The 16115-nt window shown below is 35.4% G+C and overlaps 2 protein-coding genes across 2 annotated transcripts; one reads left to right on the top strand and one right to left on the bottom strand.

Moving 5' to 3' along the window:
• Positions 1 to 348: 348 nt before the first annotated feature.
• Positions 349 to 8016, bottom strand: LOC112045096 (protein transport protein Sec61 subunit alpha). The gene is made up of 10 exons (XM_024081166.2): positions 7843 to 8016; positions 7634 to 7701; positions 7323 to 7388; positions 6267 to 6477; positions 4974 to 5135; positions 4263 to 4358; positions 3348 to 3514; positions 2783 to 2923; positions 2068 to 2316; positions 349 to 1875 (listed from the first exon to the last, which is right to left on the bottom strand). Exons 1-10 carry the CDS (start codon positions 7847 to 7849, stop codon positions 1612 to 1614), a joined length of 1431 nt encoding a protein of 476 aa, XP_023936934.1. The 5' UTR covers positions 7850 to 8016; the 3' UTR covers positions 349 to 1611.
• A 549-nt stretch (positions 8017 to 8565) lies between these two features.
• Positions 8566 to 16104, top strand: LOC112045095 (pre-rRNA-processing protein TSR1 homolog). The gene is made up of 9 exons (XM_024081165.2): positions 8566 to 8758; positions 9018 to 9288; positions 10018 to 10768; positions 11103 to 11603; positions 12206 to 12472; positions 13113 to 13202; positions 14194 to 14301; positions 15322 to 15442; positions 15921 to 16104. Exons 1-9 carry the CDS (start codon positions 8662 to 8664, stop codon positions 16070 to 16072), a joined length of 2358 nt encoding a protein of 785 aa, XP_023936933.2. The 5' UTR covers positions 8566 to 8661; the 3' UTR covers positions 16073 to 16104.
• The last annotated feature ends 11 nt before the right edge of the window (positions 16105 to 16115 follow it).

Genomic DNA, 16115 nt, shown 5'->3' with positions numbered 1-16115 from the left:
TATTTTGTATCAAAGTAAACGGACCTAATCTAGAGCTTCCTTGGAGATGCTATCTAAACGAATTTCAATTGATACATTTCGCATCGAGTTAAATTCCTTTTGATTCCTCAGTTTTTTCCGAAAAGTGGCAAAATATAAACGATTTTTCACTTTTTTTTGAACTTTCACAAAGTAATATCTGCTTCTATGCCTATAGTCCTGAGGTAAAAAAAACCTGGATTGGCATAACATGGCGAGGTTTGGTTTACTAATTACAAAATATAATAACAGTTAGATCATGTTCATTTAATTGAGAATTTATGCTGTTAGTGGTGTATTATAAAAGAATAAAGATGAATAAAAAGTCTGTCTCGGTAAATTATTTTATTATTAAAAATTTATCATATAAATAGCACATAACCCACGCACTCCAATCACGCGCAACCAGATGGAACGACTACGTTTTTTATATACATAAATAGGTAATATAAAAACCAACACCAGCTTATATTTGTCTATGTCCATATCAATCGGTAGTATTTTCATCTGTATGACTTCAAATATAAATTATTTATTTTTACATGGCAACTCATTCATTAAAGGATAAAAAGTGACTATGTCACGTTACTTTGTTTTTTAGCGTACAGATAGGAAATAGAAAATATCAATCGCATTGCATCAAAAATAGAGAAATTTAATGCGTGTAATCTTAATGTGACGTCACGTCTTTCATAGACACTCACAAGTACAGAGTGTGAATGTGTTGCCAGGTAACAAAAAAAATCTAAACTTGGAAGCATGTAATCCAATACTTTTCTTTATGAGTGGACATGAAAAATACATTTACGATTTTAATGGCATAAATAACATAGAGCAGGAACTTTGGTCGTTCCGTCAGGCATGAGACTATCAGAGTATTCCTTCACAATCATACCTGTACAACGAACTATGAAAAAATAGAAAACTTTAAAATTAAAATACTTAAATAAAGCCAGAAAGACAAGATACAAAGTGTACTTTTTGCTCTAGTTATTAAAGTATAATATTATTCATATATCTTGTTTCTTTGGCCCTACTGTATAACATCTAAAATTAAAATACTAAAATTTACAACCAGAAGTGAGCTAAAACAAAACAAACTTAGCCTTTTAAAGAGTTAATAGAAATTTTCATAAATATATCAAAATATACTGTTAAAAACTCAACGAAAAATATAGAATTGATAAATCTATTCTAAAACGAGAAAGAGCAGAAAAGACGAAGTGAAAGAAAAGTGCAGCTAAAGGTCTTTCCTAATGCACTCTGTGGTTTTGTCTTTAAACATTATTTTTAATATAAGGTGCATAAAACTGTATGCTTCTATATATATAAATTACTTTTCTAACAGTCATATTCACACATAACAATATAATATATGAAAATTATTATTTATCATTTATATATTTTAACATCATCCCACTCTCTAGTCTATGAAATCTCTAGGTTGCTTTAGAAAAAACCACCTCTTGAACTATTTAGTGTTGCTATATGTTATTAAAGTGCAATAAAAAATAAAAATTACAACAAATAATTTTAATTTGTCTGTGCCTATTCTTTAGTTAATTGTACAGATATGACCGTTGAATCCTAGACTTAGAACAAAAGTGTACTCATGCCTCCCATCTCCGCTTGCTCCTTGACAAATATCTCAAAGTACTGGTATATGATGGTGACAGCGAGCAGGATTCCCGTGCCTGAGCCAATCGCTCCGAGGAAGTCAGCCAGCACTGACAGGGCTCCGATGCAAAGACCACCAAAGGCAGCAGCGGTAGGGATATACCGGTTGAGCTCATGGATCATTGAGTTGTCTCTGTGTCCACGCATCACCATTTGCTGTTCCTTCAACTGTTTTGCGACCTGGAAAGATTAATTGTTGAATTAGTTAAGAAATATTATTAGTAATTACGAAACATTTTTTATCTTGGGTTAGGCTGAGATACTGGTTTTCATTCTTCTAAGATATTTTCAGTTGGGAGTTTGGTGGTCTTACAGCCCCGTGTTGGGGGTAAGCGCGCTTGACCATGCACATTAGAGTGGCGCAGTACTCACATCCTTGGCCGAGGAGCCCGACACGTCGATCCACGTCTTGGAGAAGAAGGCACACGAGCCCAGCATGAAGAAGATGTAGAGCACGGCGTGCACGGGGTCCTGCGCGATGTGCGCCAGCGACTCGGGCGGGCTGAAGTAGTAGCACAGGCCGCCCACGGGGTAGGCGCGCGCCGGCCCGCCGCCGCCCACGTCCGCCCACACGCCCAGCAGGTTCACCAGGAAGTTGCCGCTGAACTTCACCGCCAACATCTAACGAGTGATACGTTATGTAATAAAAGATATCATCACATCAAATTCAGCCAATGAACATCCAAACACTGAGGTCTTGTAACCCAGTCGATACTATTTACACTATTGGGAAAATATTTGTTCCAACTCCTCTACATTTTATGGCTTCTCGAGAAATCTTTTAGTCAAGTGCAGGATAAGTGATGTTCTTTGACTCTCTGAGTATTTTAGTAACTAATTTTGGCACTTTTTAAGCATTTCCATAATCCTTTTTTAAGTATGGATTCCAAACTTGAAATGAATATCCTAAATGTTTTATAAATGACAAAATTAAAATTATATTTTTAGTTATACCACATTATGTCTCCTATTTTAGATCACTACTTATGATTCTTCACTACTCTCAGTTTTGTGTTTGGATTTCTACTACTTTTAGAATTGAGTTGATAAAACACACATCGCATGAGTTAGTAGAAAGGAGTGTTACCTGTGATATGACGTAGAGGTTGGAGACGAGCGCAGACTGCAGGATGATGGGGATGTTGGAGGTGTAGAACAGTTTGATGGGGTAGGAGGAGTACTGGCCGCGGTAGCGGGCTGACTTGATGGGTAGGTCCACTCGGAAGCCCTGGAAACAAAATCAGATTATTGTGGTATACATCTTTTTGATAAAATGTAGTCTTAGGTGCACTTGAGAGAATAGGTTGGCAGTTTAAAAAAAAATTCGCAACATCTTTTAAACATAACCTATTTTGCAGTTTCCATATGATTAGTGCTGTAAATATTGTGTTAAAAGTGGGTACAAAAGTTGTTCTACAGGCAATAAGAGAATTTTCTGTGAATCCTTTAACTGAATGAGGCTTAAACAGCATTTAGCTTGTTAAGACGTTAAATGCATTTGATTCTTAGCATCTGCATCTTAAATTGTAGGCCAAATACCTCAGACATGTCACACTGTGTTCAAATTATTCTAAAATAATTTAATCATGTTTTTCATGGGCTTGATTTAGTGAATTCCAATCCCACTTCTGATACACATAGCTAGTACTAACCTGGAAGTATATAACTATAGCGAAGACGAGCACGGTGGCAAGCAAGTTCATGAGGTTGGGCAGGTTCTGGCGGTAGAATGCCTCACGCAGAGCCCTGACCTTGTCCGGCCGGGTGGCCAACAGGTGGAACAGGGCTATCACTGCGCCCTCGAACTCTGTACCACGACCTGCACAAAAACGATTTATTTTTAAGTAAAGTTTTTTCTGTCTTTCGATAAATTCTCACTAAAGCTCGGTGTTGGGAAGTAGGTTACAACTGTGTAGTTAAAATATTTTTTTTTTGTACAGCAAATTTGCAATCAGTCCTAAGACTATAAACAAATCTTTTGATTGATTGAGTGTCTTTGAACTCTCAAATAGACCGATAATATTTATAAATCATAATAATATATTAATTTATTTATAAATAATGTAATAAGTAATAATATTATAATGATAATTCAATTATAAAGATGTCCACAACTTTGTCTGCATGAAGTTCCATTTTGTTTTCCAATAATAATCCCATCAAATAAATAAATCAATCAATCAATTCAGAAAAAACTCAAACATATGGAAACAAGCAATAGTAATTATTTACTAAAACTGAGATTTTTTTTAATTTGGCGCTAAAAGTAAAATATTGTTATATTAATTTATATTCTTTTTTTTTTATTCTTTACAAGTTAGCCCTTGACTACAATCCTTATATCCAATTCCTATACTAGAATTATTATTTTTTGATTTTAAATTATACCCCTGTATCATTTGATCCAAAGTTATAAGAAATTTATATTAATCAATGTCAAAATCAGTTCTGCCGTTTGAAATGTTAGCCGGAACAACCAGACAGACAAAATTGTTTAAAGATTATATTATGAAATGAGTATTCATAGCACATTTCCATAAATTATCAATGAAAGTAGCAAATCTTACCAGTGTTAACGGTTGCAGGTGAGAACGCCTTCCATACAATAGTCTCACAAATGTTGGTGGCAATGAACAGGGAGATACCAGAGCCCAGACCATATCCTGGAAATTATTAAATGAAAACATGTAATTGAAATAAAATTCTAATTTGTTTCTTTACAGTAGGGTTAGATTACAGGCAATTTTGAAACTTCAAACTAAACTATTAGTTAGTATTATAGTATAAATCCAAATATAAACTGCATCAAAATCATAATCATTATCAATCAATTATTTCTATGTTAGTATTGTGACCAATGGGAGACCCTTCTCTGCTCATAATTTTTTTTTATTTATTTATCTCATCTCTTTTTTTCCTGATACCGCAGTATTCGTGCATTACTACTGACTCCCGTGATGCCCACCCGCGACGTGGACGCACCAGAAGAGATTTGACGAAGTGGAGCACAGAAAAGATATCTCTGTCCAGACCGAGGGTGGGAGGAGGAGAGGTGCTCATAATATTAAGCTTCCCAATCAGTTTCATCATCATACATTTCATCGTCATTGCTCCCAAAATAGCCATTTTTACAAAGTCGAAAGTGAGTCATATCATTGAGACACTAGAATGTTGTGGTAGAACTAAGCTCCAAATTACTCTCCTATGAGTAGCCTAACCCTGCAGTGGACCCTGGAGTGTAAAATAACCTAAGGATGATGAATCAATAAACTAATCACCTTTCTGCAGCAGTTCATCCAGCAGCAGCACAATGAGTCCCGCCACAAACAGCTGTATGATGATGAGCAGACACACGCCGGCACCAATCTCACTGGGCTCTCCATACATGCCAGTCATTACATACACAATAGCCTGGCCCACTGTTATCACCATGCCAAACACTGCCAACAAAGTAAAAGATTATTAACGAATTAAAAGATTTTGTAGAGTCATTATTTACAAAAAAAAAAATAGTCTAATCTGGACAGCTAAAATGTGAAATAGCCATCCTGTGTCAGTGTCTCCTACCATGTATGAGTTGTGCGCCTTCAAGTATAGAATAAATAGACATTTTCTAGCAAAACTATGAGATCAACTAATCACATAGTTGGAAATGGCATTATTTTCAGTTTATGTTAAATATGTTACATCATTTTGCGAGACCTTCTGACACAGGTTTTCACTTAAAAGAAGGTCTCAGCCCTACTATGTAATGTAATGTTTATAAAGCGAATAAAATTCATTTCATTCATTTCAAATTCAGTATTTATGTAGCAAAAAATAATGATTTTGCTTGTAAATTTGCTGTTAAAAATAAATTGGGAATTCAAAAATTTTGCTTTTTATCCAAAATATGAGCCAATTTTTAACATAAATAGTGCAAATGAAATACACATTAAAATTAACATAACTTATAGGACAATTATTAAGAATAACAACAGGTTTTTGGCAATATGCCTAGATTCAAAAGTGTTTGATGAAACTGGCAAAGTTCCTGAAAGGCATGCAAATAATAGTTCACTAGTCTTTAACAGATCTATAATTTTAGGTAAAAATAAAATTACTATTCTATTAAAATAATTGTAATAATTCTAAATAATTAATTAAAAACCTGACTGCATAAAAAACTATAACAACTTGAGGAAAATAATGAATATAGTCAGCCTAAATTTAAAAATTTACCTATTGTCCACTCATTTGTATTAACTGAATTAAATAGATAATAAAATTTCCTAGAAATGGGACGACAGAGAGACATTTTAGGCCTACCGGCTAAAGTGCCAGTGTGAGGCAGAGAGGAAAACAAACAGAACCCAGGACTTCTGACCGTTGGGTGTTGAGAAGCATGTTGTAGAATTAAGTATGCATTCTTTCCTTGTATTCTTAAAGTAGTAGTTATGCAGGTAATATAATGGTTTTCCCCTTCAGTATTGTTTATCTCTATGTGTATACATACATAAGCAAAAAGACTCTTCAGTAGTGAAGTAAAAGGACCAATCTGTGACATAAATGTATTAAAATATTATCCTTACATTTTTGAGCTCCATTAAATAGTGCTCTGTCTTTTGGAGTGTCACCAACTTCTATTATCTTTGCACCGGCTAACAGTTGCATGATGAGGCCTGATGTGACGATGGGGGAGATGCCAAGTTCCATTAAGGTTCCTCTGTTGGAGGCCAGGATCACACGGATCCAGTAGAACGGATCCGCACTATCTGATGACATTATGCCGAATAATGGGATCTGAAAACAGGGTATACTTTGAATCACTTGTCGTTAATTGCAGAGGATTATGTGATTTATAGACCTATGATGTGCCACAACATATCACAAAACAAGAGAAATGCAAATGCAGCTTCTGATTATGATGTTTTGGGTTTCAAGACAAGGTTGGGCATGATATGTAATTTTGAACTCAAGAGTTTGAAAATTGGTGTTATACTCTCACAACACCTCACTAGATTAACCTCACAGACTAAATCAGTATCATTGACATTTGATAATGATTGTTAGTCAAGTATTCAGACCTTAACCACGCCAACCTGCATTTTTTTTTTTTATTCTTTACAAGTTAGCCCTTGACTACAATCTCGCCTGATGGTAAGTGATGATGCAGTCTAAGATGGAAGCGGGCTAACTTGTTAGGAGGAGGATGAAAATCCACAACCCTTTCGGTTTCTACACAGCATCGTACCGGAACACTAAATCGCTTGGCGGTAAGTCTTTGCTGGTAGGTTGGTAACTAGACTCGGCCGAAGCCTCCCACCAAGCAAGCCACCGTGCATACCACTGCGCCACGGAGGCCGTCAAAATTCAAGCAGCAATTCAATTCAATTCAAGCAGCGTGGTAGGTTTAAGCTGCACTCTTCCTCTTTGAAAGAAACTTTAGCCCTCTGGACATTAGATAATATGATTTTAAAATGATGTAAGGAAGTAAATACTTTCACTTCTGAATTTGAGTATAAAAAAAATGTTGACTTTTATGTATAATAGTCACAGTAAAAAGGGTATTTATTGTTAATTTATACCTATTTTTAAAGTAATATTAACAACATATGGAAATATATAGACAAATAAACTTCACTTACCTGGCAGCATACTAAGAAAATAAATAATGTGATAGCTGTCCATAATACTTTCTCTCTGAATTGTATCTGAAAGGTGGTAAATAAGTTGTATTAGGACCAAATCGATTTCACTGGAAACACCCATTTTGTTAATGTTGCATTTAACAGTTACTCATTGTATGAACATTTAGGTTATACTTTCACTTATATCGAAATACTCGAATTATGATTTAGTACGTTAATCTACTTCTGTATTAACGTTATTTTATTCTAACGAAGTGTAAAAAGCTTTCAGAAGTAAAATAAGGAGGGTAAAATAACATTCATCTTACCTTTCGCTCCGGTTTCGCTATTTCCGGTAATATACTGCAAAATGGTTTTATAACTTCCAGGAATTTGACTGAAAAATAGAAAACACAAGTTACTTTACCATTTTAACACAGCAATTTCATCTTCAACACACAATTTCTGGGCAATCTAAATACGTGTATTCCATTTACGTGCCCTCGTGATTTAACATTTAAATACGACAGATACTCACTTCCCATTTTGATTTAGTGTTATTTAACTACCCTAACTTAATTATCAACTGATCAATTCACATGAAACCATTCAACTTTAGTTCAATAATAAGACTCCAACAAGACTTTTACAAAAATGAACCTGCGCAACGCCACCAACGAGCCGTCCACAAATGACACGTCCACAACGTCACGTCACGTGACCTGTGATGTTGGCGTGCGAAATGTTGCCATAACCTTTGCTCAATTTTTCGTCAAACTGTCAATAAAACTCATTACCATCATAAAATGCGCCATAGATATTTTAAAAAATATGATATTATTATATAAGAATGGATTTGTGTTTATCTGATAATTATTACAGAAATCAAAAGAAATGAGTATTTAATTGTATATCCCAGAGCGATCTGCAAAAAATTAAACCCTATTTTATTTTTAAATACTTGTGTCTTGTACCCTGGCTGCGGCATTTCGGCGATTTACCTAAATTACTGATTTTTACTTCTGCTTTCTTGTTCACAGTAATATTTGTGGTTTCGGTTTGTTGGTATTCGTAAATCTAAATAGTGTTATTTGCAGTTAATCGACGATAAATTCCTATAAATTCCGCTCTAACTTTATCCATAGTCTATGGTTTCGTTATATTTTCAAAGTTGCTCGGATAATAAAGCAAGAACTCAAAGCAGTCAAGTCAAATTTAAGAAATGGTAACTTCAAATTGACGTTTACTGTCACTAACTGTCACTGTCACAAAACAGCCCATGAGCGGTGAGCGGAGCCCATGTGTTTAAAAATTTTAAAAATAAATAATCGTAAAAATTTTAATTTTATGATTCAAAATGCAACAGGCACATCGTGCTGGAAATCTCAAACAGAGTAATAAGTCCCATAAATCTCGTCATAGATCGAAAAGGGGAATTTCAGCAGCGGTTAAAGGTAAGGTTATAGTTTAGTTCGTTTATTATTTTAGAATTGCTGTCTGGTTTAGGTTTAGGCCGGTTGTAATACTAAATAATAACACTTTGACAAGTATTTCTTACGATCGTTTGCTATTATTTGAAGTTATTTAATAAAAAGTTCATAATTTTATGCAATTACATCCAATATCATATGTGATCTGACAAAATTAAACTAACTAACAAAACGAAGCTCCACTCGTCGCATTATATTGTAACAATTAAAATAAACTATTTAGGTAAAGTGAATGTGAAGGAGTTTGTGCGCCGAAACCGTCATATATTAAAGAAGGAAGAAAGACGGCACCAGGCTTTGCAGATACGTAAGAACAAACGCGAGGAAGTGCTCGCTAAGAAACGTGGACTTGGTGGTAATCGCAACCCACCGTTCCTTGTGTGTGTTGTGCCTTTGAACGCACAACTGGATGTGCAGTCCGCACTGGTCATACTGAAGACATGTTCTGAAGGTGCCGTCGTAAGTCAATCTCCAAATGGGATCTTGCATATTGGGTAAGATGATGATGATGAGATGATATGATTTGCTTCAATTGTCTCCATGTTTCAGTTGTTTGCCCATGTAGCTTGGAATCACAAGAACCTGTCTAGAACAATGAAACATTGATAATTTCTTTCTTCCAAGAAATTTGCAGTATAAATTGTAAACCTAGTTTTGGGAATTGGTGGTGTGGTGGTGGTGTTGATCCAGTCTTGGTTTTATTATCATCTGATAGTAATATTTCTCAGACCAAGTCACATTTGGATCCCTTGTAACTTTAATTTTAAGTTTTCAGCTTTAATTACCACCATTAAATCATGACATAATTTGACATTATGTCAAGTAAACTAAGTCTAATTGAAACAAATCAATTTTTAATTCGAATACTTACAAAATTTAACACCATATCCTGCCAGTTTGCAATAGAGCTGAGTAAGCTTCTATTCCCCTTGAAAAAAATTGACAGGTTTTGTTCGAAGTCCCCCCATAGAGGTCAGGAGGGAGACCTGGTACTTCAGTGGGCTGTAATAAGCTGCCTCAGTATATGTGACTGCAATTTAGTGTTTAGCATATAAGTTTACCCCTTAAATCTTCTCTTTAGATCAATATTTGAAGCACTTATGGATTATGTTGAAATATGTAAGCACAGAACTTTTGGTGCAAGAGTCTAATGATTTTCAATTTTTTTTAAGTATTTAAAAAACATCAGAAATAATAATTATTAATAATGTCAATAATTTTAGGTTACCCAATTTCAAGCAACGTTTTTCATTCATATGCCCTGAAATAGACAATGACTTTAGTTTGATTGATGCACTCAAAATTGCAGACACAGTGCTATTCGTCAGTTCTGCACTTGATGAACCGGTAGACGAATGGGGTGAGAAGGCTCTAGCGTTGTCTATGGCTCAGGGGATGCCTACCCCAGTGGTAGTAGCTATGGACATAGAGGGGGTGAATCCAAAAAAAAGAACAACAGAAAAGCAAAATGTACAAAAACTAATATCTAAATGGTTGCCAGATGAAAAGATCATGCAGCTAGACAAATCCTCTGATGGTTTAAACGTTTTACGTCGAATTGGCAATCAAAAAAGAAAAGTCATACACCATAGGCAGAAAAGACCATACATGCTCGCCGAAGAGGTTGAATACTTACCGGACAAGGAAGGTGATAGTGGTACTTTAAAACTGAGTGGCTACTTGCGGGGAATGCCACTAAATGTCAACAGTTTGGTTCATATAACAGGTCTGGGAGACTTTCAGATGACTAGAATAGATGGATTAGATGATCCCCACCCTTTGAATACTGGCAAAGAGAATATTAAAAGTGATACAATGGACGCAGAGGTTACTCAAGTGTCAGTCTTACAAGTTGCCGATCCAGCCAAGCAAGAGTCTTTATTGGCAGAGAATGTACCAGATCCTATGGACGCTGAACAGACCTGGCCTACAGAAGAGGAAATCAAAGAAGCTAATCTGGATACTAAAAAGAAGGTACTTCTTAACCAAGATAACTCCACTATTTTCCAGTTTCAGATTCAGTTCTAAATCTGTCTTAAGCAAAGACACAGATATTGCTTATTACCAACTTAACTGCTCATCTTTTTTAATAAAATTTGGCACCAAGATTGCATGCATAGATTACTTCTTATCCAAGAAATCATGGTTTTAGCAGTATATTTAAAAGACCTAAATATATGTGAAAGTGTAAATTAATATTAAAATATTATTTAACATTACAGTCACTGAAATCATGAAAAAACCTCTGGAAATATCTCTTAGGCTAAAATTTACATTATATTTTATACATTTATATTTTTTTGTTAAGGTCAAAAAAGTTCCTAAAGGCTGGTCTGAATACCAAGCAGCGTGGATAGTAGAGTCTGATGCAGAAGGTGAAGGGGATGGTTCTGACCATGATAGTGAAGATGATGAAGAGAATGATGAGTTCATGTCCTGTGAGGAGGATGAATCTGACCAAGAAGTGAATGCTGACGACAATGACTTTGAATCAGTCGCTGAATCAGAGATGGGGCCAACAGATGAGAAGTATGATGCAACAATTGACTCTTTCGAAGAACACGAAATGCTTAAAAAGCTCGCTGCAGCAAGAGAAGATCAGCAGTTCCCTGATGAAGTGGACACCCCACAGGATGTGCCTGCGAGAGAGAGGTTCATGAGGTTTAGAGGGTTGGAGTCCTTCAGGACATCAGCTTGGGATCCCAAGGAAAATCTTCCTGTAGATTATGCCAAGATATTTCAGTTTGAAAACTATGAACGGACAAGGAAGAGGGTTTTCAAGGAACTTGAAGATAGTCTTATTAATATGGTATGTACTAATTTGCAATTGTTATTAAAATTTTCTATTACTTTTTGTTAATATTGTAGTTGATTGTACCAATACAATCAAATCAATAAAATGAATTGCTTAACTTATTAAATCAATTTAAAATGTCCGTCTGTTTTAGTTATTTGTGTTGATATAAAAATTTTATACTATTTGGTATACAGTATGGTAACAATCTTGAATAACAACTAATAATATATAGTAATATATCTAATAGTTAAATAAACTACTTCCCTTCCATAAATATGCTTTACCTTCTTACATGAAATGTTACTTACCATCAGATGAGTTAACAGTGCTCATCCAAAAAGTTACAATAACAAAAACAACAAATTAAAAAAGCCTCACCGGTAAGAGCAATCGGAAGCATCACCGAGGGGTGGTGGTTCGATCCTCACCCCGTTGGTCTATTGTCATACCCACTCCTAGCACAGCCTTCCTGGACTAGTTAGAGGGAAATAGAAATATTGGTCATATTATAAAAGATATGGCAAATATTCTTTTTAAAAAAGAAAAAAAATGACATGCAATCATTTAGCACAATGTGATTTTAAAATTTAATTTCATCATTTTGTGATTTTCAGTATGGGTTTTATATAACAATACACGTGAAAGGTGTGAGGCAAGACCTATGGAAGGCGTACCACGAGGCCAACTCTGAGGCTCCAATGTCAGTGTTTGGTCTGTTGCCTCATGAACACAAGATGTCAGTAATGAATGTTGTGCTCAAACGCACGGGTGTCAGCGACGAACCAATCAAAAGCAAGGAGCGCTTGATCTTCCAAGTTGGATACAGAAGATTCATTGTAAACCCCATTTTTAGTCAACATACTAATGGAACTAAACATAAGGTAAATATTGTTTATTCATTTTGATTGAAATTACTATCTATATGTAAATACTTTGAGTATTTAAAATTTTTTAACCACTGATCATTGACTTATAATAAAAGGATGCATATTCATGTAAAACATCACTTAAAAACTGGCCAATTTTGCTTTGATAGGTTTAGTTATTGGTAAAGAAAATTATACATAGAGACCTTTAAATATAGTCCAATCCAATATTCAATAAAATCCCAGATTCAGAGCAAACTTAACCTTGAGTTAAGTTTAAGGTTGAATTTGCAATTTTTGATTTGAGTGCCAAGAAGTTGTGTTTGGCACTCATACAGTGGGGACGTTTTGTTTTCGCTGATTGTGTATCCACTTTTTTATTGATACCACTGACATAAAAAAGAGGTGTGCTATAAGTTTTACGTTAATTATTATTATTATTATTACGAGTCTGTGAAACAGTTGGAATATAGACTGTGATGGCCGATAGGCGTTTTGACTCGTATTGTCAAAAACATATTTTTAAACTAAAATTTTCATGTAATCATGTCTCAAAAAAATATAAAAAAAAAAATTTTTAGTCTAGTAGAACGTAATTGAACTATTTAAGACCATTTAAAAAAAAAGTGTCAACTAGCCTATTCTGTCATTTCAGTACGAGAGGTTCTTCCAGCCGGGCGCGACGTGTGTGGCGACGTTCTACGCGCCGATACAGTTCAGTCCCTCCACGGTGCTGTGCTTCAAGGTCTGTTCCTCCTGGTCTGCTGACACTTCCGCTTCTTCAGCTTCTTCAGTCTTCAGATTGTGTTGGCTGAAAGTCCTCATTATGACATATATTGAAATATTATTTTTATTGAAAACATGAGATACTACATCACAATCAAGATACCTTGACAAAACACTGTCTAAAGACATCCATTTTCGAAAATTTGCGGTTTCTTGTTTTAGTCCTCTATTAGTTGCTAGATACAGGTGTATACTATTAATACATAATTATGTCAGTAAATCTTAAGAAAATTTTAATTTTTTCGTCGGTGTTACCACAAGAAACCAAAGATTTTCTTCTATAGACATGTTACACGCCTACAAAATTATCGCAAAATGTGATCTGAATTTAGCTACTCCACTGAGCATCATTTTGTGTTTACTTACATTATATATTTATGTATATATGTATAGATTTTACACTTCCTGAACACACAATTCGACATTTTAGACAATATTTAGGTATTATTTTGTTAAAATAACTTTCGTTGTTTACAATGCGACTAAATGAAATTAAGACAATCAGCTACTTTTGTCTCTCTAATGCTCAGACCAATTATTGTATAGGACCTGCCTCGCTAGACGTTACTTTTCTGTCAAAGTATATGATCAACGATCTAATGCGATTATAGATACTGTCTCTATATAGTATTGATGTTAAATAGTTGTAATCGTGTATGTCGGTTAAAGAGCTCTGTAAAAATACCATTTTGTGTAATTGAATTGTGTAAAAAACGGCCAAAAACTTCTAGTTTAGTATAAGATATATACCAAATCTAAGCTCGTTTTCTTCAGAAAATGACAGACAATTTTGTTCGTGACTATGAGTGCGATACAGGTCCTTCTATAATTGGTCTGAGCTCTAATGACATATCTAATAGTACAAAATCTTTGCAAAACACTGTATTAGAAGATAAAGTGTAATATCAGTAGTTTTACATGAAAAGATTTAAAAATATCGCATTTTGCAGGAAAAGAAGAACACAAAGTTGCAGTTGGTCGCTTCAGGGGTGCTGCAGTCTTGCAACCCCGACAGACTTGTCATCAAACGGATAGTGCTCTCCGGACATCCTTATAAGGTACGGGAAAAAAATATATTATTCATCAGGGATAATACAGGATTCGAATGGTGAAAGAATCTCATGCCCAGTATCCAGTAATTTCAGAACCTATTAAACAAACAAACAAATAAATTTTTCCTCTTTAAAGTACCCAAGTATCTATAAAGCTACTATAGTAAACTCGCTCTCTCTTAGTGAACGAATTTTTAAAATCAGTTTAGTAGATCCAGTGATAACCTCATAAATTTATATTTTTTATTTTATTTTATTACTAGCGGACGCCCGCGACTTCGTCCGCCCTTAGACCTCGTTATTCCAGCCCTTACAGTAGTATCGCTGTAAAAATGGAGTAACTTATCCTGTTTTCCGAGCGTGATGAAAATTATACTATAACCTGCCCAGGAATATGAAGAATAATTGTACCAAGTTTCGTTAAAATCCGTCGAGTAGTTTTTGTTTCTATAACGAACAGACAGACAAAAATTTTACTGATTGCATCTTTGCCATAGTAATTTTGAAAATACATTTCATGTACAGCATTGACCTCTCTACAGATTTATTATAAGTATAGATAGACTAGCGGACGTCAGATTCTTTATCTGCGAGAAATTTAGTTTTTCATAAATCACGCTGAAACCATAAATTTTCCCGAGGTGAAACTAGCCTATATGTTGCTCAATAAACTCGTATCTTCAAGTGATATTCATTAAAATCGATACAGCCGTTATTAATACAAACAGACGAAAAATTTAAAAACGCTTTGTGTATTGGTACGGTGTAATAACTATCCCAAGCACTTTAGAAAACAGTAATTTTAAAGACACTTCAATTATTTATGTATGAGCAAATAGCGGACGCATGAGACTTCGTTTGCGTGAAACCCTACCCTTAAGTATAGTATGTCCGTCTCCTGGTTCCAAGCAACCTGCACCAATTTTTAGCCAAATCGTTTCAGCCGTTCTCGAGTTATACTCGTAACTAACACGACTTCTGTTATACATATAGCTAGATGTGAAATGTTGACAATGTGTTGGTCAGGTGAACAAGCGGTCGGCGGTGATCCGGTTCATGTTCTTCAACCGCGACGACGTGCTGTACTTCAAGCCGTGCAAGCTGCGCACCAAGTACGGACGAAGTGGACACATCAAGGAGCCTTTAGGTACGAAGAACAGGACTTTTGCTCAAACTCTTGTTTAATTGTGTTATCGCCGCGTTGCAACGACTTGCGGTACGGACGGCTACAGTGTACTCGTGGCGTTCAAGCCGTCCACATCTCTTGTTGTGTAATTCTTTATGGGTTACTTGGGATAGGCGGGGAGAGTGACTTGAGTTGAAAAGGGAAGTGTTAGATATCTGCCTTTAACCCTACACACATCGTTCACAAGTGCGTGACTTCACTCAAGGTCATTCTCTGCCATTCTAGGGTCTTATTTTGGTTACAATTTGATTTGTTAATTAAGTTGTCCTGACAAGTGTTGTGAATCATGAACCTTTATTCGACATTAGTTTTCTTATTTTTGTAATCACTTCTGAGTCTGTTAAAAATTTCTTTTTCCTTTTCCAACAAAAATTGTCTTCACCTTGAACTTATGGGAAATACTCCCGAGCACCCTGTATAAATTCAATTTGCTCCTCAGGCACGCACGGGCACATGAAGTGCGTGTTCGACGGGCAACTCAAGTCGCAGGACACGATCCTGCTGAGTCTGTACAAGCGCATGTTCCCCAAGTGGAGCTACGAGCCCTGCGTCGTCACGCAGCCCGACCGACAGAGCGACCGCATGGACTGATATATGCACTAGCAATAAATGATTACTATGTATTTCAATGGTT

Source organism: Bicyclus anynana, chromosome 7 (assembly GCF_947172395.1).
Source record: "Bicyclus anynana chromosome 7, ilBicAnyn1.1, whole genome shotgun sequence".
In the NCBI taxonomy this organism is placed as follows: Eukaryota; Metazoa; Arthropoda; class Insecta; order Lepidoptera; family Nymphalidae; genus Bicyclus; species Bicyclus anynana.
The sequence above is the reverse complement of the archived record's forward strand: the minus strand, read 5'-3'. Positions and strand labels throughout refer to the sequence as shown.